This window comes from Acanthopagrus latus, chromosome 22 (genome assembly GCF_904848185.1).
Source record: "Acanthopagrus latus isolate v.2019 chromosome 22, fAcaLat1.1, whole genome shotgun sequence".
NCBI lineage: Eukaryota > Metazoa > Chordata > Actinopteri > Spariformes > Sparidae > Acanthopagrus > Acanthopagrus latus.
Window position 1 is genome coordinate 25,434,580 of NC_051060.1, and position 27,943 is coordinate 25,462,522.

Below are 27,943 nucleotides of genomic sequence, written 5' to 3' on the forward strand. Positions count from 1 at the left end.
CTGACAGAAGTAAAGCTGCTACAAGTATGACAGAAATACATTTTTTAATTAATTAAGTTTCCCCAAATGAATCTCTTTGACTTTGAGACTGTTGGTTGAACAAAATGTGACATTTGGAGATGTTGCTTTGGACTCCATGAAAAGGATGGAGAAAATAAATAGAGAAGCAGGTCAGACGACAGAAACGTGAAGAAGTGGTGTAAAAATAAAGAGTCAGAGTGGAGAAGCAGACGTTCGTTAGAAGGAATCATTTCAGGTGTTTTTAATTGACACTAAGAAAGAAAAAGTACATCTAATCAATATGGTGTTCATATTTAACCCTTCCCTTCAGCTGAAACCTTAAAATAATCAACATGAAATCATTCAGAAACACAGATCAGAGTGTCACAGGTTTGAGTCCCGACTGTCTCACAATATCATACACACAATATGACCAAATATGACCAAAAGTATGTGGACAGCTCAGAATGTAACAGCAACATGTGACTGAACAGAACCAGAACCAAGACAAACACAAAACTGGAAGAACTGTTTGTAAAGATTTCTTTGCATGTTTCACATGATGTTTGTGTTTCCCTTCAGCAAAATATTCAAATTTAAGACTCAAACAAATTCTCTTTAAAATCATTTAAAAATAAAGTTCTGTGAGTTTGAACCGGACTCGGACTGAAGACACGAGTCGAGTCTCAGAGAAGCTGTCAGGAGGAACGACGTGCAGCCGAGATCACGTTGGGTCTTTGGATACATCCCACGTCTCTTACATCACGTCCACGCTCCTCTTAACTGAGTCTGCTTCTCACAGCTGAGTCTAAGCGAGGACACCAGGCGAGGAGAGAGGAAACATGGTGGAGCTTTAAGACGTCTTCTGTGAAGGCTGCTCTTGTGTTTCCTCGATCGCGGCTCCTCAGAGCAAAAATTAAAGCTTTGGGACGACCTGCAAGATGTTGGAGGAAGACGAGGAGCGAGGGAATGTCAAATAAGAGATTCGTCTGTATCATTTGATCTTGATGTCTCTGAACAGGAAGTGGACGGTACAAAGGTCACACCCGCCGTCAGTCTGTGAAGAAGTGGACGAAGGTGACAGGAAACACTCCTCGTCGGCTCGGCTCGCCTTCAATGTGTCCGACCTGAAAAGCAAGAAGAGAACAGCTGAGTCCAAACTGAGCGTCAACCGCCGCCTATCAAAAACTGCACTCCCTCTAACGGCCACCCGAGTCGGTCCAACTTTATTCCATAAACTGGAGGACAGAAGAAGAAGAAAGGAAGCGATGATGTATTTCCTGTGTGAGACGAGCTGCCGTCACTCACCCACCACTCGCTGTCCTCCTCCCCCTCCACCACGATCACCTCCCCCTCGCTGAACGTCAGCTCGTCTGGATTATCAGCTAAACAGTTGTAGATCGCCTTCACCCGCTTAGGCTTCTGCTTCTACACACACACACACACACACACACAGATTTTGATTCATATTCATGCAGCTGTTCTGTCGTTGACCTCTGACCTCTGTGTGTTGGAGGACTTACGGAGTGGGTGCTTCTGGGTTTGGGCACTGGAGGTGAAGGACTGTGTGGAGATTTGGGATTCAACCCTGCAGAGAAAACAAACAACGTGATCGTCAGATGTTCTGACCCGGCAGCGTCCAATCAAGAAAGTCAAGAGTGAAAATTCATCCCACGCAAAACTTTTAACTTGTGTGTGTGTGTGTGTGTGTGTGCACCTCGTTTGTCCACAGATGCAGTCCTGACTGGAGGTCTCTGTGGAGGACGTTTCACTGATCTGAAATCAGACAACATAAAGTCAAAACCTCCAGCACAACAGTTTAATATACAACCAGTAAAGACCGGTACAGACAGCCAGGTTCAGTCCAGTACATACCCGGATGGAGATTTGGGGGACTTGGGTCCTGGCGGTGGTCCTGGTGGTCTGCTGGTCTGGTGACTGGGGACTGGCGGAGGGAGGGACGGAGCTTTGAAGTGGGGTGGTGGTGGGATGCTGGGTGCTGGTGGGACTGGAGGCACTGGGGCCACTGGGGGCAGTCCAGCTGCTGGCGGGGGAGGGAGAGGAGGGAGGGGGGTGTTCCGGGCTGATACGGGCTTGGTATCCAACATGCTGGACCTCTTGTTGACTGGAGGAGGAGGAGCTGCTGGGAGCACTGGAAGAGGACGACACAGGAACCACAAACCACAAACGTGTGATTCAAAACTCAAATCTGACTTCAGGAAACAAAATGTTTCTCACAAAATCAGAATATAAAAGTTAAATCAGATAATTTTCCTGCTGAAACTCTCAGACTCTCCGAAAATATTTACTGTAATTTTACAGTAACTTACTGGCTAATTGTTAAAATAAGTAATAAAGATGCAAATCATAAAAATGTATTGTTTCTACAGAAACCAGATTTTACTGTGAAAATACAGAACTCTGATGTAAAACTACATTATAATGACTGAAGCTAATAATCATCAGTAGTTACTGGAAATATACAAATGTAAAATACAAAGAGCTTCAATGTTGTGTCATTAATTCGGGTCAAGAGTGGTTTACTTTAATTTAGCTTAGCTTGACCTTATCTTTCTGTGGGTGAACTCCATTTATCTGAGTGAAACAAGATTTAAGTTTGATGTAGCTTAGTTTAGATTAGCCTCTCTCTGTGATCATTATTAGTTATTAGATTAGTTTTTCTGTAATTTTATTGTAAAAAGGTTCAATTTCCTTTCCTGTCAGTTTTACTGTCAGAGGTTTGAGCCTCTTCAGGAGCTGGTGGCTCTTTAACATGTCAACGTTTTCTGTGCAACACTTTTCTGTTGTTTTAATCAGGATGAAGCTGACAGGAAGTGGCAGGAAGTGACAAGAAGTGACAGGAAGTGACAGGAAGTGACAGGAAGTGACGCTCACCATACACAGACGAGTTCCTCTCAGGGGTCAGAGGGTTGTGGGGGTCCGAGGACGACCGCTGTCTTCCCACTGTTTCTATGCCACCAGGTTTACCGGGTCCTGATACCACAGGGTCACAAACAAACATGTTCTCATCCTCACTTTTTGATTTGAGTGGAAGATAGACAGTAAAGCAGGATGCAGCCTCAAATAAAAGCCCCGCCCCCAAAACCCACAAACGAAAAATACACTTTAGATTGAATAATAATCATTTCAGTCGGTCAGACTGAACGCTGGGCGACTGACGGACTGCAGGTGAGAACACAAGAGTTGAGCTAACGTCGCAGCCTCTGACCTCTGTGAGGCGCTCTGGGCGGCAGCGGTGGCGTTGGTCCCGGTGGCGGCAGGTTGAGGTCCAGCATGGTGCCGTAGGTCTCATTGCTGATCATCATACTGGGCACCTGAGGCCGCTGTCTGTCCCGCACCAGGCCCGCGGCGTCCCGGGCCAACGCCGCCAGGTTGGGCTGCATTGGGCCGCTGCCCGGCACGAAGCAGCTGACCGGACGCTCCTCGCGGCGGTTAGGGATGGGCTGCGGGAAACGAGACACGTGTCAACGAATCATCACCTCCCAACGTCTGTCAGCTGTTTCACACAACACCAGCTGACCTTGTCCTCCATCTCGTCCTCGCTTTCATCCAGGTCCTCGTTCTGCAGACGCCACTCGTACTCAACATGAACGTGGACGTTAAACTTCCCTGTCTGAGCCTGAGTCAGCTGAAAAAAAGCAAATATATAAACAAAATAAACAGGAAAATAATCAGGGACAAGCACACAGGAATAAAATAAATGTATAAATTAAAAATCAAAGGCATGAAAACAGTTTTAAACCTTTAAATTATGATTTAGTCACAAAAACCTCAATAAGTGAATGAATTCTGGGATTTCAGAATAAAACTAAACTCACATTTATGTGAATTTACCACAATGTATTAATGTTGGTTTATGTAACTCAGTGTGTCTGGACCTAGTTTTTCTGTCATTTTATTAAGAAAAGTTTCATTTTGTGTCATTTATTCACTGCTGTGTAACGTCTCACCAGCTCTTCACACTGAGTGTGTCGGAGACGTTTGGCGATGTCCAGCGGCATCTCTCCGGCTTCGTTTGCTGCGGAGACAAACGAGAGTTCAGGTTTGTGTCGCTCTGTCGTCACACCAGGAACTGAACTGTTCATCTGCTGAAGGTGCAACAGGTGACAGTTTCAAACAATAAACTACAATCATCAAGGAAACGTGAAGAAACAAAAGTACTAACGTTATGTTTTGGTTTGAATCTGAAGTGGTAGCATGTTAAAGTTAGCATGCTAACTTTAAATCTCTGCAAGCAGAACAAAGACGACTCTGACACAATGTCACCACTGATGTTTCTTCACATTCTGCTGATTACTTGTGTTAATTCAAGTGTTAGAAATGACATATTGCAAATTTGGGGTGGCTGTAGCTCAGCGGGTAGAGCAGGTCGACTAGTGATCGAAAGGTCGCTAATTCAAATCCCGGCTCAGGGCAGGGCTGAGCTGCATGTCGAAGTGTCTTTGAGCAAGATACTGAACCCCCCATTGCTCATCAGTGAGGCCCTGCGATGAGCTGGCGACTTGTCCAGGGAGTACCCTGCCCTCGCCCTGAGACAAGGCTGGGATTGGCTCCAGCAGCAACACCCCATGACCCCATGGAAAGGGATAAGCGGTTATGGATAATGACATGACATGACATATTGCAAATTTAATTTGCTAATATTCAGAATCGTATCATGTTAGCATGACGTCTGTTTGGAGCCTTCAGCTTACTGTGAGCTGAGGCTGCCAACTCGGCTTCATTCTCATGTGATGTGATGTTCAACGTGACACGAGAGTTTATTGTGTTTGTGTTCTCACTGATGGACACTGAAGCTTTTCCTCTCAGCAGCAGCTTGAGACACTCGCTGTTGTCCGTCAGACAGCAGTAATGCAGCGCTGTGCTTCCTCTGGCCGTCTGCTTGTCCAGGTTACCACTGCAACACACACACACACACACACACACACACACAGCCACAAATCTCCATCTTTATTTATTCATTCATTAATTCATATATATTTATATGAATTTAATATAATGTATTAATGTTGATTGACTGTCTGGACTTAGCTTAGCCTAGCATCGTTTAGCTTATCCTACTCAGCCTAAATTTGCTTTAACTTTTGTTCCTTAAAGTTTTTTTCTGTCGTTTTGTTGGTAAAAGATTCAGATTCTGTCACATTCGTGTCGCTCAGCTCGTCCAGCAGTCGCTTCACTTCAACACAGTAATGTCTCTGCCCTTCAGACCTGTTCTGGGCCAGGAAGTCCACAATGTGGAGGGAGTTTCTGTCGCCCATGCGGACCGCCAGGTGGAGCACCGTCTCTCCTGGTTCCTGACAGAAACACACACACACCTTCAAACACCACCCGCACAGATGGAGCCAGGGCAAACACCATCACACACAGCACCCGACGACCTCACTGCTGCCGCCATCTTTAAACCTACTGAGACAGTTTGTGAGTCTGAGTCAAATATTTTCATCTTCATCTGTTCTTCTCTCACAGGCAGAGGCAGATGTGGGCGGAGCTTATTTCTGTGACTCTGCCTAACTTTATTATCTTAGACCCCCACAATGTGAAGATGGTCCCTCGTTGTAGTCTTACGTGTTCGTTGGGCTGTGAGCTGGCCTCCATCAGGTCCACCCCCTCAGCGTAGACCTGGATCAGGGACAGGATGTCTCTGTTCCTGACAGCCTCGTACAGACCCTGCAGTCTGGACGCGGCGTCGGCACAAAGCCGCCGAGCGAAGCGCTTCTCCGTGTACTTGGCTGTGATGTAATCCTTCCTCATCTGCCTGCAGGATAACAGACACGGTCAGAGTTCCACCTGCCGTCACAGTTCAGACCGTTTCAGTGTCCACGTCACTCACATGTCGCTGGTCGGATCCGGTTTGGTGACGTCCTGCGCCGACAGGTCTGCCTCCATGATCTCGTTGAAGCTGGCATTTCCCACGTTCTTCGCCAACTTAAACACAACATCAGTCGTAATGTTAAAACTAAACGACATTTAATGAGTTCAAATATTTTACACAATGTGATGAAAGTTACAACATCTAAAACATTATACCTGCAAAATGTACAAGTTTGAGGTTCTTCTACTTTATACTTTTACTCCATTATCCAAATATTTCAGTGGGCAAACACCAGAACTTCACTGATGACAGCAGAATTCTTATGAATTCTTAATAAAATCATATAATAATAAGAAATTCTTATTATTGGTGCAAAAGGTTTGAGCACCTGTAACAGGAATTTGTAGTTGTGTACAGTGATTGTGTTTGTGTATCAGTAAATGTGTGCTCACATACTCTATGAGTTGTGTACTAAATTATTTTACATACATTGAAGATTTATTGCACAAGTTCACATTCAGATTTGCACATATTCAAATTTTGTCCATAACTTCAGATTGTCTTTTACAGGTGCTCAAATATGTTTTGCACCAAACAAATTACAACAAGTAATTTGAACCGGCACCTTATCGTGGTGGAGGAGTTTGAGCACCTGAATGATCCTAGGAGCTATGTTGTCCGGGGCTTAATGCCCCTGGTAGGGTCTGCCAAGGCAAACAGGTCCTAGGTGACAGGTCAGACTAAGATCGGTTCAAATGCCCCTGATGACAGAACCAAGATCAAGGAAGTTTACGTCGCCCGGATTGGCGTTACCGGGGCCCCACCCTGGAGCCAGGCCTGGGGTTGGGGCTCGCAGGCGAGCGCCTGGTGGCGCAGCCCGAAGGAGCGACGTGGGCCCGCCCTCCTGTGGGCTCACCACTCACGGGAGGGTTCAGAGGGGGCGGGTGCAGTGGGATCTGGGTGGCGGTCGTGGGCGGGGGCCCCGGCGACCCAATCCCCGGATGGTGACTCTAGCCATGGAGACATGGAATGTCACCTCACTGGGGGGGAAAGAGCCTGAGCTGGTGCGAGAAGTTGAGCGGTACCGACTAGAGATAGTCGGGCTCTCCTCTACGCACAGTCTGGGCTCTGGAACCGAACTCCTTGAGAGAGGCTGGACTCTCTTCTATTCTGGAGTTGCCCGCGGTGAGAGGCGGCGAGCTGGTGTGGGCTTGCTTATAGCTCCTCGGCTCAGCCGCTATGTGTTGGGGTTTGCCCCAGTGAACGAGAGGGTCGTTTCCCTGCGCATTCGGGTCGGGGATAGGTATCTCACTGTTGTTTCGGCTTATGGGCCGAACGGCAGTGCAGAGTACCCGGCCTTCTTGGAGTCCCTGGGAGGGGTACTGGAGAGTGCACCAACCGGGGACTCCGTCGTTCTTCTGGGGGACTTCAACGCTCACGTGGGCAACGACAGTGTTACCTGGAGGGGTGTGATTGGGAGGAACGGCCTCCCCGATCTGAATCAGAGTGGTGTTCTGTTACTGGACTTCTGTGCTAGTCACAGTTTGTCCATAACGAACACCATGTTTAAGCATAAGGGTGTCCATATGTGCACATGGCACCAGGACACCCTAGGCCGGAGGTCAATGATTGACTTTGTGGTCGTGTCATCTGGCCTCCGGCCGTATGTCTTGGACACTCGGGTGAAGAGAGGGGCTGAGCTGTCAACTGATCACCACCTGGTGGTGAGTCGGATCCGTTGGCAGGGGAGGAAGCTGGACAGACCTGGCAGACCCAAACGTATTGTGAGGGTCTGCTGGGAACGTCTGGCAGAACCCTCTGTCAAAGAGGTCTTTAACTCCCACCTCCGGGAGAGCTTGGACCTGATCCCGAGGGAGGCTGGGGACATTGAGTCTGAATGGACCATGTTCTCCACTTCTATTGTTGACGTGGCTGTCCGGAGCTGTGGCCGTAGGGTCTCCGGTGCCTGTCGTGGCGGCAATCCCCGAACCCGGTGGTGTACGCTGGAAGTAAGGGATGCTGTCAAGCTGAAGAAGGAGTCCTACCGAGCCTGGTTGGCCCGGGGGACTCCTGAAGCAGCTGACGGGTACCGGCAGGCCAGGCGGGCGGCGGCGCGGGCAGTCGCGGAAGCAAAAACTCGGGTCTGGGAAAAGTTCGGAGAGGCCATGGAGGAGGACTATCAGTCAGCCTCGAAGAAATTCTGGCAAACCATCTGGCGCCTCAGGAGGGGGAAGCAGTTCTCCACCAACACTGTTTACAGTGGAGGTGGGGAGCTGTTGACCTCGACTGGGGATATTGTCGGGCGGTGGAAGGAATACTTCGAGGATCTCCTCAATCCCGCTGACATGTCTTCCATAGAGGAAGCAGAGGCTGGGGACTCGGAGGTTGACTCATTCATCACCCAAGCCGAAGTCACTGAGGTAGTTGGGAAGCTCCTCGGTGGCAGAGCAGCGGGGGTGGATGAGATCCGCCCTGAGTACCTCAAGTCTCTGGATGTTGTAGGGCTGTCTTGGTTGACACGTCTCTGCAGCATTGCATGGCAGTCGGGGACAGTGCCTCTGGACTGGCAGACCGGGGTGGTGGTCCCCCTATTTAAAAAGGGGGACCAGAGGGTGTGCTCCAACTATCGGGGGATCACACTCCTCAGCCTCCCTGGGAAAGTCTATTCCAGGGTACTGGAGAGGAGAATTCGGCCGATAGTCGAACCTCAGATCCAGGAGGAACCATGCGGTTTTCGTCCGGGCCGCGGAACACTGGACCAGCTCCATACCCTCCGCAGGGTGCTCGAGGGTTCATGGGAGTTTGCCCAACCAGTCCACATGTGTTTTGTGGACTTGGAGAAGGCATTCGACCGTGTCCCTCGTGGCATTCTGTGGGAGGTGCTCCGGGAGTACGGGGTCGGAGGCCCCCTGTTAAGGGCCGTACGGTCCCTGTACGAGCGGAGCAGGAGTCTGGTTCGCATTGCCGGCAGTAAGTCAGACCTGTTCCCGGTACATGTTGGACTCCGGCAGGGCTGCCCTTTGTCACCGGTTCTGTTCATTACTTTCATGGACAGAATTTCTAGGCGCAGCCACGGGCCGGAATGGATCTGGTTTGGGAGCCACAGGATTTCATCTCTGCTTTTCGCGGATGATGTGGTCTTGTTGGCTCCTTCGAGCCGGGACCTCCAGCATGTCCTGGGGCGGTTTGCAGCCGAGTGTGAAGCAGCTGGGATGAGAATCAGCACCTCCAAATCTGAGGCCATTGTTCTCGACCGGAAAAAGGTGGCTTGTCCCCTCCGGGTTGGGGGAGAGCTACTGCCTCAGGTGGAGGAGTTTTGTTGTTTTGTTTGGGGTCTTGTTCACGAGTGAGGGAACGATGGAGCGTGAGATTGACAGGCGGATCGGTGCGGCGGCCGCAGTAATGCGGTCGTTATACCGGTCTGTCGTGGTGAAGAGAGAGCTGAGTCGAAAGGCGAAGCTCTCGATTTACCGGTCAATCTACGTTCCTACCCTCACCTATGGTCATGAACTTTGGGTCATGACCGAAAGAATAAGATCCCGGATACAAGCGGCTGAAATGAGTTTCCTCCGCAGGGTGGCAGGGCGCTCCCTTAGAGATAGGGTGAGGAGCTCTGTCACCCGGGAGGAGCTTGGAGTAGAGCCGCTGCTCCTCCACATCGAGAGGAGCCAGTTGAGGTGGCTCGGGCATCTGTTTCGGATGCCCCCGGGACGCCTTCCACGGGAGGTTTTCCTGGCATGTCCCACTGGGAGGAGACCCCGGGAAAGACCCAGGACACGCTGGAGCGACTATGTCGCCCAGCTGGCCTGGGAACGCCTTGGGATCCTCCCAGAAGAGCTGGAGGAAGTGTCCGGAGTGAGGGAAGTTTGGGTGTCCCTGCTCAGACAGCTGCCCCCGCGACCCGGTAATGGATAAAGCGGTAGAAGATGGACGGATGGAGCAAAAATGTGAATGTGTCAGTTTTTTAATCTGTGACTTGTAAAATAGGATTTGTGCACCTGTAATTAAGAATTTGTGAATGTCTAAGTGTTGTGTTGTATTTGTGGAGAGGAAAAAAATTACACAACTCATACAAGTATGTGACCACACATTTACTGATACACAAACACAATCACTGTACACAACAACAAATTCCACTGTTACAGGTGCTCAAACCTTTTGCACCAATAACACCTTCATTCATTTTCTGTGTGGATGCTCAGATTTCCATCACCCCTCAGCAGACAGTGAAGTGGACTCACCAGCAGCTCTGAAGTTCCCAGAACATCCAGGTCCAGACTCTGGATCCTGGAGTAGTGGACCCCCATCTCCCTGTGGATCCCTGAGCACTCGATACAGATCAGGACCCCAAGGTTAGTGGAGAGCCAGGTGGGAGCTGATGGGACGAGACGGAGGTGGGTTAAATGTTCTGATACGACTGTTTGGACCGACTGATTCTGTTCAGGTATTAACTGACTTCAGTTACTGCAAAAGTCAAAGTCCTCAGTATACAGTATGACTGTGTTATAATATGAATATAATCGGATCATTATCAGATGATGGGATGTAACTAAGCACTTCATCAGAGTGACTTCTGACTCCATATTTGTAGTCCAGACGACCTGAAACACGTCAGCTCGTCTCAAACTCGTCACTTCCTGCAGCAGCTTCTTCTTCTGCAGAAACTCGTCTGACTGGCTGACGGCTCAGGAATGTTAGTTCACCTCAGACACACTGACACACTGCTGCTTCCTCTACATTTCACAGTATTATTGTAGTAGTGCTGCAGTAGTATTGTAGTAGTGCTGCAGTAGTACTGCAGTAGTATTGCAGTAGTGCTGCAGTAGTACTGTAGTAGTATTGTAGTAGTGCTGCAGTAGTATTGTAGTAGTATTGTAGTAGTGCTGCAGTAGTATGGTAGTAGTGCTGCAGTAGTATTGTAGTAGTACTGCAGTAGTCTTGGTTACTGACCGGTGGCTCCACAGTCGCAGCAGCCGTCGTTGCCGCTCATCCTCTTCACCTCTCCTACGATGGCCTTGGTCAGCTCCTGCACGATGTTGTTCTCTCCTTCGTCCTGGTCGCCTTTGAACGCTTTGTTCAGCGCCTCCTCTTTACTGTTCTGCAGCACCGACATCCAGCTGGAGACAGAAGACATCAGGTCACACAGTCACACAGAGGTCATAGGTCAGCGGGGTCAAAGCTTCTGCGACTTACATCTGACACTCGGCCTCGTCTTCGGCTTGGAAGTGATACGTGCGGTCGTCTGAGGGAGGAAACGGACAGGAAGTGAGACAACAGAGGACAGGACGACACGATGATACGTGTTACTGTGACAGGTGAGCGTCGGCAGCGTACGTGAGAACAGGTCGAAGCTCTTCTTCTCGTCTGGATTCCTCTTCACCTGGCAGGTGAGCAGGTTGAGCTTGGCTGGAGGTCTGTTAGCCTGAGAGACAAGACGCAGGGCAGAAGGGCGAGTGTTCAACATCCCATGAACAACGAGATGCTCTGATGTGTCCGCGGTCTGACTTCTCTGATGCCACCAAGAGTTACATGTTATCTCATCAGACCCTGTTCACACCTGACTCACACCTGCCTGAGTGACAAACACACTTTAGACCGGCTGCAAAAAACTGACAAACAGCTTCATGTTCTGATTTAATGCTGAATCTACAAGAAGGAGACAATGATTCAGAATTTGCCGCAACCGTTTGACAAAGTTTGTCAAAGTTTCTCCTCATGATACAACTCTCAGAATTGTGGTGAACTCTTGAACGCTTGAATTTCCTCCGGGATCAATAAAGTATCTATCTATCTATCTATCTATCTATCTTGCTGAATTTACACGAACTCAACAACTCACTAAATTGAGACATTTTTTGATGGAGTTTGGTGGAAGAAGAAGCCGGTTACTGTTTACTGTATCTGTTATCAGTGAACGTGACTGTGATCTGAGTGATCGGCTGTCGGCTGCTTCCTGTACTGTGGAACTCTGATCGGACCAGAGACCGGGTCTGAACAGGGTCTCAGTTCTGATGACCGGACCACATAAACAACAGACGCCCCCCTCCTGTTCCCACCCTTCTCTCTGTCATCCTTTTCCTTATGCTCTTCCTTCTCCTCCTCTTTCTCTTCCTCTTCTGCATGCTCTGTCCTGATTGGCCGTTTGACTCTTCATGTACAAACTTCAAAATAAAAGAAAGAAGGAAAATAATAAGAAACTAAATTAAAAAAAAAAAAAACTATGAGATTTTGTTTCCCCAGTTGAAATGAAAAGTAAAACCCAGAAGGAGGCTTTTAATTGGCTGATGGACATGCAGGCAGGGGGGTGGAGCTTCTCATGCAGGTGGACCAATAGGAGGAGAGGGCGTGGTCTTACCGTGCCATGGCAGATGGTCAGGAATCCGTTCCTCACTGAGCACTTCCTCTTCTGCCACACTTTCCTCAGTCTGAGGACAAGACACGAGTTATTGATAACACGTTATTGATCCTGTTAAACTATACAAATCAATCAATCACTACTGATCACACACAACACTAAAGAAAAACTATAATCAAACAGATCCAAGGCAGGAATCTCACTTAACAACACAGCAGCAGTGTGAACATCGCTGTACAGGAAGTGATGCTCCTGTTGCATCATGGGGCACTGAGTTCACTCACCCCTCGCTCTTCTTGTAGAGGACTCCGGAGCGCTCGGTGCCGTGAGCCTTGTTGCCCTGCAGCTGATGGAGGCTGTAACCTGCGTTCTGTTTGGCCTGAGTGTCCTGTGACCAATCAGGAGACAGCGTTAACCTCCACAGTGACGGTGCGTCAGAAATAAGTTCCCCTGACCCGCGAGTGTTCAGAGACGTCGCTTCCCTCTATCCACACATCTCTTCCACGTTACGATGTCACTTCCACCTGCTGTGTTTCATTATTTCACATGTTGTGTCCTGTTTCTTTCACTCATCAAAGAAACTACATCATTACATCCTGATGCCTCCGTCACGTTAACAATACCTTAGATGTTTACAACCAACCAACCAACCACTGACACAACCAACCATCCATCCACCCGTCCATCCACCCATCCACCCGTCCATCCACCCATCCACCCATCCACCCGTCCATCCACCCATCCACCCATCCATCCACCCATCCACTCAGGTGTGAACCTCCCTGGTAGTCGCAGTGAGAGTAAAATCACTTCTGACCTCTTTGTTTTCCGACTGCAGCGACGTCTTCAGGACGTCTCGGAGCTGAGTCAGCTGTTTCCTCTCTCCATCCTGAGTCTGTTTAATCTGAACACCACAGAAGAAGAGACATTAGTGGAATCAGACGAAGAGCGTTCTCCTGAGAACTGTTCTGAAGGACGAGTCGAGGCTCTTTAATCTTTTTAATTTTATCTTCTTGCTTCTCAAACATCAGACATGCGACTCACTGAGGTCAAGTCTGTGGCCAGCTGCTCCACGGAGGGTTTGAGGCTCTCCACGGCCTTCAGCCCGTCCTGGAAGAAACTGAACAGACAGAAAAAAGACAGACCAAATATTTCCATCAATAATTAAGCTTAATGATCAAATTCATACAAAGAGCAGATCTATAAATGTGTGATCGGTTATCTCCACATTATTCTGTCCTCGTGGTTGTTGAGGGAAATTAAACGTTAAGAAAAAACAGAAAGAAAAATGTTTCACATGACGATGAAATAACGCCGACACTGCATTAATTAAAATGATGTAAACTCATGAACCTGGTTAAATTGTTCTTCCCTTTTTTCTGACTCATTTATCTTCCCTGTACTGTTCCTGTTTATGTCCTCCAGGTTATCTTATTTCTGTATTTTATTTCATGTATGTATCTGTTTCTGTGAGTGCATGAACCAACTACACACACCTCGCTCACACATCGATTTGAAAATGAAGTAAAGAACAAAATACGGATCACATGAGAGACGAATAAAAAGGGGAATTCATACTGAGGCAGATAAAATCAGAATGATCAGTTTCACATTTTATAAATTAAAAAGCTTCATTCTTTAAAAATATCTGTTTTGTTTTCTGGCATATCGATTCATGTGCTGAATAAATTCTTTATTTGTTTTTGATTTCAGCAGTTTCAGCCCCTCGTACTCATGTAACTATGGAACACGTAACAATGAATTAGTAAACCTGAAAGCAAAACGATAGATTTAAAAAAGGTAAATAAATACAGAAGCAGAACAGAAATATTCATTTATGTCACATCTTATAAATTCATCGATATTATTAGGTGTCGTATTAATGTATTTATGGAGTTCTTTCTTTGTTTGCTGAATCATTACAGAATCACAGTCTTCAGTGTAATTAAAGGTCTCTGAGGAGTTCTGGATCTTCCCGGCTGATGGGTTTTGGACCTACTTGCACTGAGCGTGGAAAAACTTGATGAGGTTCTGCAGGAAGTCGACGCCTTTCTTGGTTTTGATCTCATTCACTTTGAGGAGATACTGCAGAGACAGAACGTCACGTCACTAACTCACAGTTCAGACTCGAGCTGACGTTTACTTCCTGCTGGATTTCCCAGAGTTCACCTGGCGGAGACTCACCTCGCACATCTGCAGCTGGAACAGTTGCCGCTCCTTCTCCATCTCCTCGGCGATCTCGCCACCGCTGAACTCGGTGCGAATCATCCCGTGCTGCTTGGCGTGTTCCCGCTTCTCCTTCTCGATCTTCGCTCTGCAGAGGTCAAAGGTCGAGTCCAGGGTTCAGTTTACAAAGTTCACTTGATCGAATGTGAGTAAGATCGTTACTGAGCCGAGGGAACACTGCTGCAGAGTAACTAAGTACATTTACTCTAGTACTGTACAGTTAGTACTGTGCTGTACAACTTCAAGGTACTTTTACACAAGAGGTCACATCTGTCTGCAGCTTTAGTTTCCTTCACTATAATCAATACAATTAATATTATGTTCTCATATACAATATAATCAGATACATGTTAATTCATATAAAGGGTTTGTTGTGTATGTGGAGAACAACATGCTGCAGAACGGCTCCACAGAAACGTTCAATAAGAATAAAAGAAACCAACATAAGAAACTGTTAGCTTAGCATCAGATCTGCTGATTCAAACAGCAGCATGTCAGTGTGGGCGTGTTCTCACAGCTTGGTCTCGTAATCCTTCCAGGCTTTGTCGAACGGCTTCTTCAGATCCTAAGGAGGAGGAGACGTCACATGATGATCTCCGACCAATCACATCACATCACAGCACTGACTCACTCACACACACACACACACACACACACACACACACACACACACACACACACACACACACACACACACACACAGAGAGAGGACTCTGACCTGTGAGTCAGTGAGGAAACACTTCAGGTCGATAAGGTGTGAGAGGAAACACGGAGGAGAGTTTGATTTCATTCTTTCTATCTACTTTTCAGATGGTGGCTTGTCCTGAGTTTGGGACTACAACTCCCATCATGCTCTACTCTTATAAAGTACAATAAAAGAAACATGACTGAGGACTGTTAGAAGCAGTGAACACAAACCCCTTTGACTCCCTTCAGGTCTCCCTTCAGCAGACTGTCCAGCGGGAACGTGATGATGTTGTTCATGTTCTGCATCTGCAAACAGGAAGTGAACATGAGGTCAGACACCAGAACCTGCACAGGTCCAGTGAGCCCAGACCGGTTCAGTTAAACTTTGTCTCCAAATGTTTGTCCTAGTCGTGGCGTCAACTCCTCACCAGGTTCTTGAAGAGCGCCGTCAGCTCTTTGGTGAAAACGGCGAACTTGAGGAAGGCGGAGCCGACGGCGGCGTCCTCGCGGCTCACACAGTTGTCTCCGAATTTCTCCAGGGCCTGGATGTACTGCTCCTCGTTCTCCACATGAGCTGAAGCACACGGGACACTATTGTTATTATTATTGTCATCATCATCATCATCATCATCGTTATTATTATTGTTGTTGCCTCTTTTCTGTCCAGTTTGTTTAATATTCAATGCTTTTATTTTGAAGACCTGAGAAACTTTTGTTTTAAAAGCGTTGCAGAATTAAATCTGTGTGTCTCAGTTTAAAGCAGATGTTTCTCTGCAGATGTGAAGCTTCCTCAGTGACACACGAGACGCTTCAGTTTGGTTCAGTCTCTCTTCCTCTCTGAGTCGGGCCGTCTCTCCCTCGGCATGCTGGGACAGGACTGCGGTATGACAGGAATGCTTGCAGGTGAGACTCCACCTGTCTGAACACAGGCCGACTGAACGCACCAGCGGCTGGGTTCCCCACACATCGTTCCAGGACACTTTTAATGACCTCACATTAACTAAGTCTTTATCTCTTCCAGAGTTAAAGGAACAATTCACCCAAACATCAACCCGACTCATCCTCTCCTCCCTGCAGGAGAGAACATATCACAACCTGACCTGAGACCAGATTTACACCTTTATCAACATGAAGTCTTCACTGAATGCTAAGCTAACAGTGTTAGCATGCACAAGCTCGACCACATGTAGAGGATGTGAATAAAGTTTGGTTGCATTTCTGATGAAACTGAACTGTAAAAAAAAAAAAAAGAAAATCTTTGAAATGCACGAAAAATATCAATAAAATAACATAAATGACAGAATTTACATGCTGAATGTAAAATAACATGAAACATATGTAAATATAATCTATAACTGTTTTTTCCACATAAAAATCATTTTGTAAATGTATCATGGATTCACAAATATTTCCAAATAATACATCCATTCATTGTTTTTACACCTGTAAATATCTTTCATTTAATACAAATAATTCCATGTAAAATTGATGCTAAAAATGATTTTTTAATTATCTATTTTCAATTGCTGGAATGTTTTTCTTTTATGTTTGTTGTTTATATTGACAATAATTTCATTTTTTAAAGTCTCAATTAAACAATAAAGACTCTAATTAAAGCTAAATTACTGAATCTGCTTTTAAAATTATTTATATTTACTGTTTTTTACAGTATTGTTGTTTTTCATTGATTTTATGAAACAAGACATGTAAGATTATAAAACTGTATTTTAATTTGGTAAAATATTTAAATACTGTAAAATAACAGATTAAAGTACAATCTGGGTGCTAAAATATTTCTGAACAAAACATTCTTGACAGTGTGTTTAAGAAAATATTATACAAAGTGTCATTTGGTTTGTTTCTGTTGTCATTGTGACTTAAATAGAACAAACTCACACACACACACACACACGCAGACAGAGGAACTGAGATCTGTAACAAATCTGTAACAGAAGATCTAATAATGTCTGTTTGTTGGTTTCTCAGCAGACAGGAAGTGAGAAGCAGCTCGAGGTGATGTGGTGAGACTCGTTAGTAATTTTGGACCGACAGACGTGAAACTGCATCACTCACCCAGACCGGACGTGTTGATGGACTTCACAGACTTCTTCATCTTGTACAGAACTGATCTGTCCACGTCCAGAACCTGAGGAGGACAAACACAGTGAGGACGGAGAGACAGGAGAACCAGAGTCGGAACCAAAGCTGTGTTGGACCTCTGTAGACCCTGTTCAGACCTGGTGGTCTGATCACCAGGTGGCCCTTTGAGAGGTGGTCACCACAGCTGACCAGACCAGACTCCATTAACAAATGTGGTGATTTTAAGAGTTGTTGAGTTAAAACAAACTTTATAACATAGTGAAACTGTGTCTCTGACAGATTCTGACTCATTGTGTCCTTGTTGTAAATTCAGCATTAAATGTTTCAGCTGAAGTTGTTTGTCTCCTTGTAAAAAGTGTCAGTTTGTGGCAGCATGTCTGTACCAGCCTGTCTGCTTCTGTGTCTAAAGTGCTAAAGTCTTACCTGCCAACATTGATCAGCTGTTTGAACACACTGTTTACACTGATTTCACCATTTACACTCCATTTATGAAAGAAGAAACATGTTATTGATCTAAACATGTCACATGTTACAAAGACACTAAACAGGAACAATATAGGCGACTTCTTTGTCCCCGTGGAGAAAGTCCCCAGACTCCCTTAACAAATGTGTCAGTTTAGTGAGTTGTTGAGTTGGAGACACTTTATAAACTCTGTGAGACTCTGTCTCTGACTCATTCTGCATTATTTGGACCTTCTTGTTCATTCAGCAAATGTTCTACATGAACTTCTTTCTGTCTTTGAGTAGAAACATGGAGTCTAAAATTATTAGTCTTTTTTACACACTCACATATTAGTGTTCAGATTTATTTCCTTACTTCCAGTCAGTCTTTAGTTCTTTGAAAAACATCTGAGTTCACTTGACTTTTTATTAAAGTTGTATTTTAAATGTTAATGCAGCAGCAGCTAAAACTACACTGTGAAAATAAAACAGAGATAAACTGTAAAGTTCCTTCAACATTGAGAATGAGGCTTTATTCAGAATATGCTGTTTACCTGCCGGTGATGCAGCAAAATAATAACACTGTAACATCTGATATCTAATGTGAACACAGTGAGACTTTTAAAGCAGCAGTGATGTGGATCCAACGACTCAGAGGGTAAAGAGAGAACGAGAACAATGACACCAGCACAGAGAGACATCACTGAACTTCTTCTTCAGGAAGCAACAACTGGACGTCCGGCTGGTGTTCAGTTACTTGTTTAAAAGGTGCAATCTGTAAAAACTGGCCACTTTAATTCATATTCAAAGCAGAGTGAGCTAAGCACTGCCAACTGTAGCTGGCGTTAGCTAGTTAGCTCAATTAGCCATGCAGCTAGTGGGAGCTTGGAGCACCAGGGATGTTTTGGACTTGGACGGGCCGGAGCTAGCTGGTTAGCAGTGAGGAAGCTCCACATGAACACCTCCGAGGAACCTCTGAAACCTCATCGGTCACCGTGAGAAACCTCACAGACACTTTTAGACTTCTGAGCGTCTTCCTCTTCAGGCCAGTCAACAATAGATTCAGACTCTCTTAGATATACCTGCTCATTGCTGCTGCTCTTTATAGAACTGTGACCATGTTCATCATGTCTGCATCATTTATTACTTCTTTTATCAGCTGCATCTTTTCTCTGAGGCCGACATGTTTTAAACAGCTCACGTTAATGTTCCTCAGCTCAGAGTGTTTTTAATGACAGGCGGGTTTGTGACTTGTCAGTGACTCTGTTACTGTCCGACTGACACTCACAGAGAACAAAAGACAGCGACAAACCAGCTGTTACTGGACTCAGCCAATCAGAACCACAGAGAGGGATCTGAACATGTGGGCCTCCTCGGACCTGAACACACCCAACTGTTCACGGATCAGATCGAGATTTAAATAGTTTATTAATCAACTATTTATCTTCTGTTTATCATAGATTACTTTATTCCACTGGAATCCATTTTATTGTATTTTATGTCTATATGTTATATTTCCTTTTTGTGTCCACATGCTACTGTATGTTTCAGTGTGTGGGGTCAGACGAGCTGTCCTCTGGAGGGATTAATGAAGTTGTCTGCATCAGTATGACTACAGAAAAAGGTCAAAGGTCAGAGGCAGCGACACTGCTGACAAAATGAACAGCTGATATAGAAGAAGAGGAAGTCGCTGACGCTTAATGAACAAAAGAATGAAGGGACGACTTCACGGAGAGGACACGTGGAGCCTCAGGCGACTGTCTGCTGATGATCATTCAAACAGTGACATGTTGTCACCATGACAACGCTGTAAGAAGACGGGACAACTTCTCATCATCACCATCAATTATTACGATTCACCTCCTCTTGGAAGTTGTCATGTCATGTTATTGCATAGCTGCTTATCCCTTTCGCGGGGTGTTGCTGTCTCAGGGCGAGGGCAAGTCGCCAGTTCATCGCAGGGCTCACTGATGAGCAACATGGGGTTCGGTGTCTTGCTCAAGGACACTTCAACATGCAGCTCAGCCCTGCCCGGAGCCGGGATTTGAGCCAGCGACCTTCTGATCACTAGACGACCTGCTTTACCCGCTGAGCTACAGTCGTCTGGGAAGTTTTATGGAATGAACTAAAAATAAACTAAACAATAAACAATAAACTGATAATATAAATAAATGTAAATGTCAAAGTGCTCCACAGAAACTCAGCATCAGACCTGTGATCACATCAAACACATCCGGTTTGTCACGTCTGGAAAATGTCCAAATGTCTCGTCAAAATATCCCCGACATCTTGTTAAAAATATCAGGTTTTGTTGCCACAAGCAGTAAAAAAAATACAAAAATATACAATTTTAATGGCACAAACGTGGCTGGAAATATTCTCCAAATCTTACACAAAAATATCCAGTTTTGTCGCCACAAACAGCCTGAAAAACTTTGTGACATCTTGTCAAAATATCCAGTTTTGCTGTCACATACGTGACTGAAATATTACGTCTTCTGGGACGTTTCATGGCCGAAACATTAAATTGATATTAGAAATAAAGATTTCTCAGAATGCGAACATTGTGACGACTTGAGGTCTCGTGTGTTTACACTCATTAAGAAACTCGTTACAGCTTTAAGTCTTCTCAGGTTTGACTTCAGACGTGTTGGGACAAGAAGAGCAGAGCTTAAACCCTGAACAGGCAGAAGAAGAGAAGAAGAAGAGAGGAAGATAAGAAGAGGAGAAGAAGAGAAGAAGAGGTGGAGGAGGTGGAGGAGGGAGGTAGTGTGCAGATGAAGGATCCATTAGAGACTACCGGAGGCCTCGGGGGGGAGACGGGTGAGACGGGACTTGTTGGGACTCGATCAGATGGGTGAGGCTCTGTCATCGCCTCGGGTCTGCAGGGCGGGACATCCCAGCATGCAACAGGAGGAAGAAACAACACGCTGCCCAGAGCTCCAATCACAGTTCGGCTCTGATTATTAAATGTTCTGATCCAGTGTGAAATTATTGTACTTTGTGTAATAATGATGAATAGGCAGAAACGCTGTAATATATACAAGACTTGTTATAATGTGATGATAAATAATATCTTAATACACCTTTTGGACCTGACCGGAGGTTTTCTCTTCAACGCAGCAGCCAGAACATCAGAGCCCGAACTAGCCCAACAACATCATGGTCTCATGGTTCTGGTTGGTCCCAGTGGTCTTATTATGCACAATGTCCAGACTTATTGCCACAAATTTGGTTGAAATTTGCCTCGATTTCTCGTTAAAAATATCTGGTTGTGGGGCGCCACTTAGCTCGGTTGGTAGCGCCTGACCCATGTGCCGAGGCTCTGCAGCGGACCCGGGCTCGACTCCCGACCCGGGTCCATTTGCTGCGTGTCACTCCTTCTCTCTCACCCTGTTTCCTGTCACACTCTTCAGCTGTCCTGTCAATAAAGCCAGAAAAGGCAAAAAAAAAAACCCTCTGCTTTTTATGTGAATGTATACGAGTCAAACCTTCGTGTAAAAGCATAATTCAATGAAAGAGGCACTTTTAAGATTTACTGTATTTTCGTTTTCAGGTCAAACTCATTTTCAATGGGAGTGCTACAGGCACTTTTTCGATAGCATCAAAATCTCCATATTTAAAACAGTAAGAAGTCTGGACACAACATGAAACTGTGCTGGTAGCATCACCAGGGTCTCTACACATCAACACCAGCACTGACAACATTGTTTGTGTACACAGAGTCACTAAAAAGAAAGTTTTTGAACAGCTCATGTTAGCAGTAGCTTGTTCCGCTCGCCGCCGTCCTGCCAGTGGAGAAGAGTCGATCTCAGGATGAGACGTAACCTGGAGGACAGTTCAGGTGGAACTACTGTCTTCCAGCAACAACTATCCACACCAGATCTCACGTCACTTTTCCAGCTTTTGATTTTAGTATTGTTTCTTACATGAGGCTCCTTTTTCAACTTCAAGGTCAATATTGTTTTTCACTAATGACAAAACAACAAATTATCCACATTTGTATTCAACTAAGCTTTAGTAGCGTTCCACCTTAACAGTAACAGCAGTACTACACTACTACAGTAACAGCAGTACTACACTACTACAGTAACAGCAGTACTACACTACTACAGTAACAGCAGTACTACACTACTACAGTAACAGCAGTACTACACTACTACAGTAACAGCAGTACTACACTACTACAGTAACAGTAGTACTACACTACTACAGTAACAGTACTCAGCTGCCTCAGTCGGTCCCGTCTGTGATTAGAACTGGACTCTGCAGCTCCTCAGCAGGCGACCTTTGACCTTCTGCTGCTGGTTCCTGGTATCAGTCCGGTTCCTGAACATGCAGCATCATCACTGTGTTGTGAAACAGCAGCAGCAGCTCTGAACTCTTTCAACATGTTTCACTGTTTCACCAGGAGGAAGTTCTGCTCTCTGTTCCTCTTTCCTCTCACTAACAGCCTCAGCTGCTGCAGCTCCAAGTGTGAAGAGCTGAGACACACTTAGACTCCAGCCAGCAGACTGAGACCTGAACACACTGAGACCTGAACACACTCAGACCTGAACACACTGAGACCTGAACACACTGAGACCTGAACACACTCAGACCTGAACACACTGAGACCTGAACACACTGAGACCTGAACACACTCAGACCTGAACACACTGAGACCTGAACACACTGAGACCTGAACACACTCAGACCTGAACACACTCAGACCTGAACACACTGAGACCTGAACACACTCAGACCTGAACACACTGAGACCTGAACACACTCAGACAGAAACATCAGCTTCATCTTGTAGTGTTCACTTTTTATTAAGAGTTTCTGTGTGACATTAATCATTAAACACAACCATATAGTTAAAGTGTGTGTGTGTGTGTGTGTGTGTGTGTGTGTGTGTGTGTGTGTGTGTGTGTGTGTGCGTGTGCATGTGTGTGTGTACCTCCTCCAGAGCAGCCACCGTGTTCCTGCAGTGAGGCATCCGGGTGGTGAAGTTGGAGGTTGTTGGCGCTTTGTAGTCCTCATTTGTCTCCGCGACGAACTCCGTCACGCTGATGAGCTCCGGCATGTTGAGCTCCGAACGCAGCGGCCGTCCTCACGCACAGAAACCCGAGTAACGCGCACCGAGCGGCCGCAGGTACAGCGGCCACACCTGGACTGACGGTCAGGCGTCACAAAGAGCCTCCAGAGATCGTGTCCTGCGCGCGGCTCTGGCTGCTGCTCATCGCCAAGTGTCGGATCAGATCTGCGTTGAACTCCCGCACAAGTTCTCGGCTTTTACTCCATTATTCGTCCCGCACAGCTGAGGCCCGGAGCGCGTGCCCAGCCCGTCACATTCCTCCGTCCTCGCGCTGCTGACTCCACCTGAGCAGGGCGGGGACACAGAGAGGCGGGGCGGACAGAGCTCTCACTCTGCTGCGGTTTCCAGGGACCACACAGGAAGTGTTTGCCTTTCAAAATTAAACACCGGCCAACAGGTTTCCTCAGCGGTGCTGCAGAGTAACTAAGTACTTTTACATGATTACTGTAATCAAGTACAATTTCAAGGCACTTGCCCTGAGTCGTGGAAGAAGTATAAAAGCACACAGAGTGGCTCTCTGGATGTAATGTAACTCATTTACTCAAGTAAAATTATATTAGATATAAGTAAAAATGTTAAAGTACTCATAGTTTGGCCCTGAATGTAATGTAAATAAGTACATTTACTAAAGTAAAAATATATAAGTTTGACTGTAAAAAGTTAAAAGTACACAATAAACAGTTTACAGAAATCTGAGTACATTTACTCAAGTTTGAGCTCCTGGAAGTGTTCAGAATTTGGAAAGAATCTGTTGAGGTGGTCCGGGGATTTGATCAGGATGCCTTCTGGGAGCCAACTGGGACAGAACCAGAACCTGCTGGAGGAATTATATGATGTCCTGAATACCCTACGGAGTCTGCTGCTTTTGTGACCTGACCCCGAATAAGTGAAGACAAAGAGTGGATAGATATCAGCTTAATTTCTTAAGATACCAATTATATTTTCTTAATGCTAAGATAATGTTTTATGATAACTTTTTTAAATGCTGATTTTTAATTTTGTTTTTATACTAAAAAAAATTGTTGTTTTTTAAATGTTACTTTTGTTTAAGTTATTAGTGTACAACACAGACATGCACAAGATTTTTGTCCAGCTGCTCAGTCCAAAACGTGGCTACTACAGAGGGTGGGTACAGCAATACATCATATTCTGTAAAATCTTAATAGGATTGCTGTCAGTGTCAGAGACGTCACTGATCACAGGTGTAGTTACACTACCTGTCCACCAGGTGGTGCTAACTGACATGTACTGAGCTTCAGATCAGCTCAGGTCAGAAATCTGTAATGGAGCAGCAGTTTGATCACATTCAAACTTCCTGATGAGATGTGATGTGAGTTTGACATGTATTTATGTATACATGAAGTATTCTGGATGACTTATAGAGAACTGGAGTGAGACTGTAGAGAACCTCTGCACCACCATGGAAGTGATTCAATAAGGTTTTCTGAGCAGCAGCTTGTAAAAGTTTGAACAGTAAATACAGTCAGCAGATAGAACCAAGCTGTCAAATAACCAAAACATCACATGACAATCAATAAGAAGAGAAGAGAGAGAAAACTGTGTCATATCTAAATATGTGCTGCTGTCACAAACAGGCCATCATCATGATGAACAAGTCGGATCAAAGTCAATGTTCCATCAGACTCTTTAAATACAAAGTCCAGCTCACATGAGACACTGGATTCTACTGATCCTGGAGCAGCTTCATTAAACACATGACAGGACATGAATACTCTGGCTAATACATGTAGCCTGGTGCACGACAGGGAGGTCAAAGGTCACGTCTGGGTGAGTTTCACTGTGTTCTTTAAACTTTATTTTTTCACGTTTTTTTACACAAAACATAGGTAGCATCCGTATAATGGACAGAATTAGGTATGGCTACAACAAGATGTGGCTAAGTAGTACAAATGCTTGCCTAGTTGTGCCCCTATAAACACAAAAGAGACATCAGAAAGAGAAAGAAAAAGCAAAGCATATGCACATATACTGTACGTCTAAACACGTGTTATCTCGAGTGCACCCGTTCACTTACAACCATATGACTAAGTAAACAACTACATATTCATATACCAATGCACACCTACATATGAACACTCGTGAACATAACATGGGGGAACCATGGGTTGCGAGTAGGTCATATGTCACAAACATTACAGCAGTATGGTCATAGTCGTTCTTAAAACCAGGATATACGTAGTATTAAGGTTGATTATCACCTCTTCTTGTAATATAAGTGCTCCATTTTTCCCAGAGGGCATCACCTTTGTCCCTTTGTAATCTGAGACTAAACGTCAGTAGTTCCATTATTTGGATGTCTTTAATTATGGCTTCCCACTGATTAACTGTGGGAGGTTCTGTATTGAGCCATCTTCTTGTTATGGCTTTTTTGCTGGCAGCCATGAAGATTTTTAGGAGGTATCTGTCTTTTTTTGGTAATTCTGTGTCCATATTACCCAGGTAGAATGATAAAAAAGTGAAATTAAAATTATACTGCAAGACCTCACTGATAGTACTTTGAACTCCTTGCCAGAAGGATCTAAGCATGGTGCAACTCCAGAATATATGTGTATGATCTGCCATACTGTGTCCACATCCTCTCCAGCAAGTAGGTTGTTGTCCTGTCTGTTTAGACTTTTGCTTTGGTGTTATGAAGAATCGGATGCAGTTTTTCCAGGAAAAATCCCTCCATAGTTGTGAGGCTGTAGTGGTAATTTGTGTGTTAATTACATTCGTCCAGTCTTCAGAAGTAATTACGATTCCCGACTCATTTTCCCATTTCGCCTTAATATAATTTGTTGAATGACCTCTTAATTCAGCTATGTGTCTATATAGTTCGCCAATTATCTTTCTGAACAGTTTTGTGTTATAGGCTTTGATAAACATTTTGGTAATACCTGATATATTTTCCTGTATTAGTCCTTTAATGTTCGTGTCAAAGTAGTGCCGGAGTTGAAGGTACCTATAAAAATCCTGCCGGGCTAGGCCGAATTTATCTGATATGGACTTGAAGTCTATGAATTCCTGGTTTTCAACTAATTGGCATAATGTGGAAAGTCCTTTTCTCGCCCATTGAGTAAAGCCTCCATCATTCATACCTGGTTTGAAATCTGGGTCATGGGTTGGCCACATTAAAATTCGAATTTCTTTCTGGATATTAAGTTGTTTCACCAAGCCAATCCAGATTTCTATAGAAAATCTAACCCATTGGCTCTGGATATCATGTTTTTTAGCCTCTATTAGGCTTCCTAGTAGACTCTGTATAGGCCTGTCTGACAGTGATAGCTCTACATCTTTCCATTTTGCGCAGTAGTCTTTATTGCACCAGAGCAGCAGGGGTCTTATTTGTGCTGCTAAATAGTAATCTTTGAGCCTCGGTAAGCCCATCCCCCCACTATACTTTGGCAGCTGTAAAGTTTTGTAGCTCACCCTGGGACCTTTTCCATTCCAGATGAAACGGGATATCATCTTATCCCACTCTCTAAATTGACTATCAGGGATACAAACAGGTAAGGATTGAAACAGATAGAGTAATCTGGGTAAAATATTTGCTTTTATTGTCATAATTCTGTTACCAAGATCTAGGGGCAGAGAGGCCCATCTGTCTAGATCTTCCTTTAAATGTGAATTTATTCTTACATAATTTTCATAGAACAACTGTGTTATATCCTTGGTCAATTTAACGCCTAAATACTTAATAGAGGTTGAGTCCCAGTTAAAACTGTACTTATTTTTTAGTTCTATTGATGGGACGAAATTGAACGTCAGGGCTTGTGTTTTATCAACATTAAGGGAGTAGCCTGACAGACTTCCATATGCCTGCAGGAAATCCATTAATCTTGGAATTCCTGACTCTGGGTTCTTTAGGCTGACCAGCACGTCATCCGCATAAAGACATATTTTGTATTCTATACCTTTTATTGTGATGCCCTCTAGGTCAGGATTCTGTCTTACGGCTTGTGCAAGAGGTTCAATGAAGAGGTTAAAGAGCAGTGGGCTGGCTGGGCAGCCCTGACGACAACCGCGTTGCAGGTGGATAGTTTCTGACAGGCCTCCATTTACTTTGATTCTGGCTACGGGGGATGTATATAGTGTTTTGATGCCTTTAATGAACTTCTCATGGAAGCCTAATTTTGCCATGACTGCATAAAGAAATTCCCACCCCACGGAATCAAATGCCTTTTCCGCATCCATACTAAGCAGAATAGCTCCAATTTTTTCCCTTTCTATCTGTTCAATGGTGTGAAGGGTTCTCCTTATGTTGTCCTGTGTTTGTCTACATTTAATAAATCCAGTTTGATCTTCGTCTATCAAAAAAGGAATCACCTCCTCCAATCTTTTAGTTAAAATAGTTGCATATAATTTATAATCTTGATTTAAAACACTGATAGGTCTATAAGAGCCACATTCTTTCGGGTCCTTGCCCTCTTTTGGAATCACAGAGATGGTAGCTTCCCTCCAGGATGGGGGGATGACTCCCTCCCTCAGGGTGTAATTGAAGCTTTTATGTAGTATTGGTATTAATTGTTCCCTCAGTGATTTATACCATTCTCCTGGAAATCCGTCAGTCCCTGGAGACTTAGAAGACTTCAGGGAGGAGATCGCCTTGTCAATTTCTTCGGGTGATATTTCTTTTGTTAATTTTCCATTTTGCAATTTCCCCAAGGAGGGCAGATCCAGTTGGCTCAGAAACTCTTCTACTTTAGCAGGTTCGAATGGTGTGGGTTGAGTATACAGGTTCTGGTAAAAATTTTCAAATGCTTTCTGTATTCCCTCTAGTTTGTATATAACTTTTTTAGTGGCAGGATCCCTAATCCTATAGACTGTGTTTTCTGATTGCTGTTTTCGCAGCCTCCATGCTAACAGCTTGGATGCTTTCGAGCCTGCCTCGTAGTATCTCTGTTTTGTAAACCTGAGATTTTTCTCTATTTCATCACAGTAAATCTTGTCTATTTCTTGTTTGAGTGGTCTCATCTGTAGAAGTAATTGTGGATCTTTATTTTTGCTGTGTTTCTGTTCCAGTTCTGTTAGTTGATTCTGCAGGTTTAACAGTTTTTGAGTTTTCATTTTTTTTATGAATGCAGATTCTGATATAATTTTCCCCCGCAGGACTGCTTTGGCAGCATCCCACAGCATCACTGGGTTCACATTGCCATCATCATTGTCCTCCAAATATGTTTTTAATTCTATCTTTATTTTCTCTTTAAACTCAGGGTTGTTT

The 27,943-nt window shown here is 45.0% G+C and overlaps 1 protein-coding gene across 1 annotated transcript; it reads right to left on the minus strand.

Annotated features, from left to right (window-relative positions):
- Positions 1-27: 27 nt before the first annotated feature.
- Positions 28-23,035, minus strand: asap2b (ArfGAP with SH3 domain, ankyrin repeat and PH domain 2b). Its single transcript, XM_037086845.1, has 28 exons — positions 22,585-23,035; positions 17,175-17,247; positions 15,530-15,675; positions 15,333-15,407; positions 14,930-14,979; positions 14,373-14,502; positions 14,188-14,273; positions 13,233-13,308; positions 13,006-13,092; positions 12,473-12,576; positions 12,189-12,258; positions 11,168-11,255; positions 11,027-11,075; positions 10,784-10,950; positions 10,075-10,208; positions 5,852-5,946; positions 5,587-5,776; positions 5,230-5,315; positions 4,803-4,918; positions 3,972-4,039; positions 3,542-3,649; positions 3,230-3,464; positions 2,896-2,994; positions 1,876-2,152; positions 1,718-1,776; positions 1,524-1,588; positions 1,309-1,428; positions 28-1,127 (listed from the first exon to the last, which is right to left on the minus strand). Exons 1-28 carry the CDS (start codon positions 22,708-22,710, stop codon positions 1,053-1,055), a joined length of 3,054 nt encoding a protein of 1,017 aa, XP_036942740.1. The 5' UTR covers positions 22,711-23,035; the 3' UTR covers positions 28-1,052.
- Between the last annotated feature and the right edge of the window lie 4,908 nt (positions 23,036-27,943).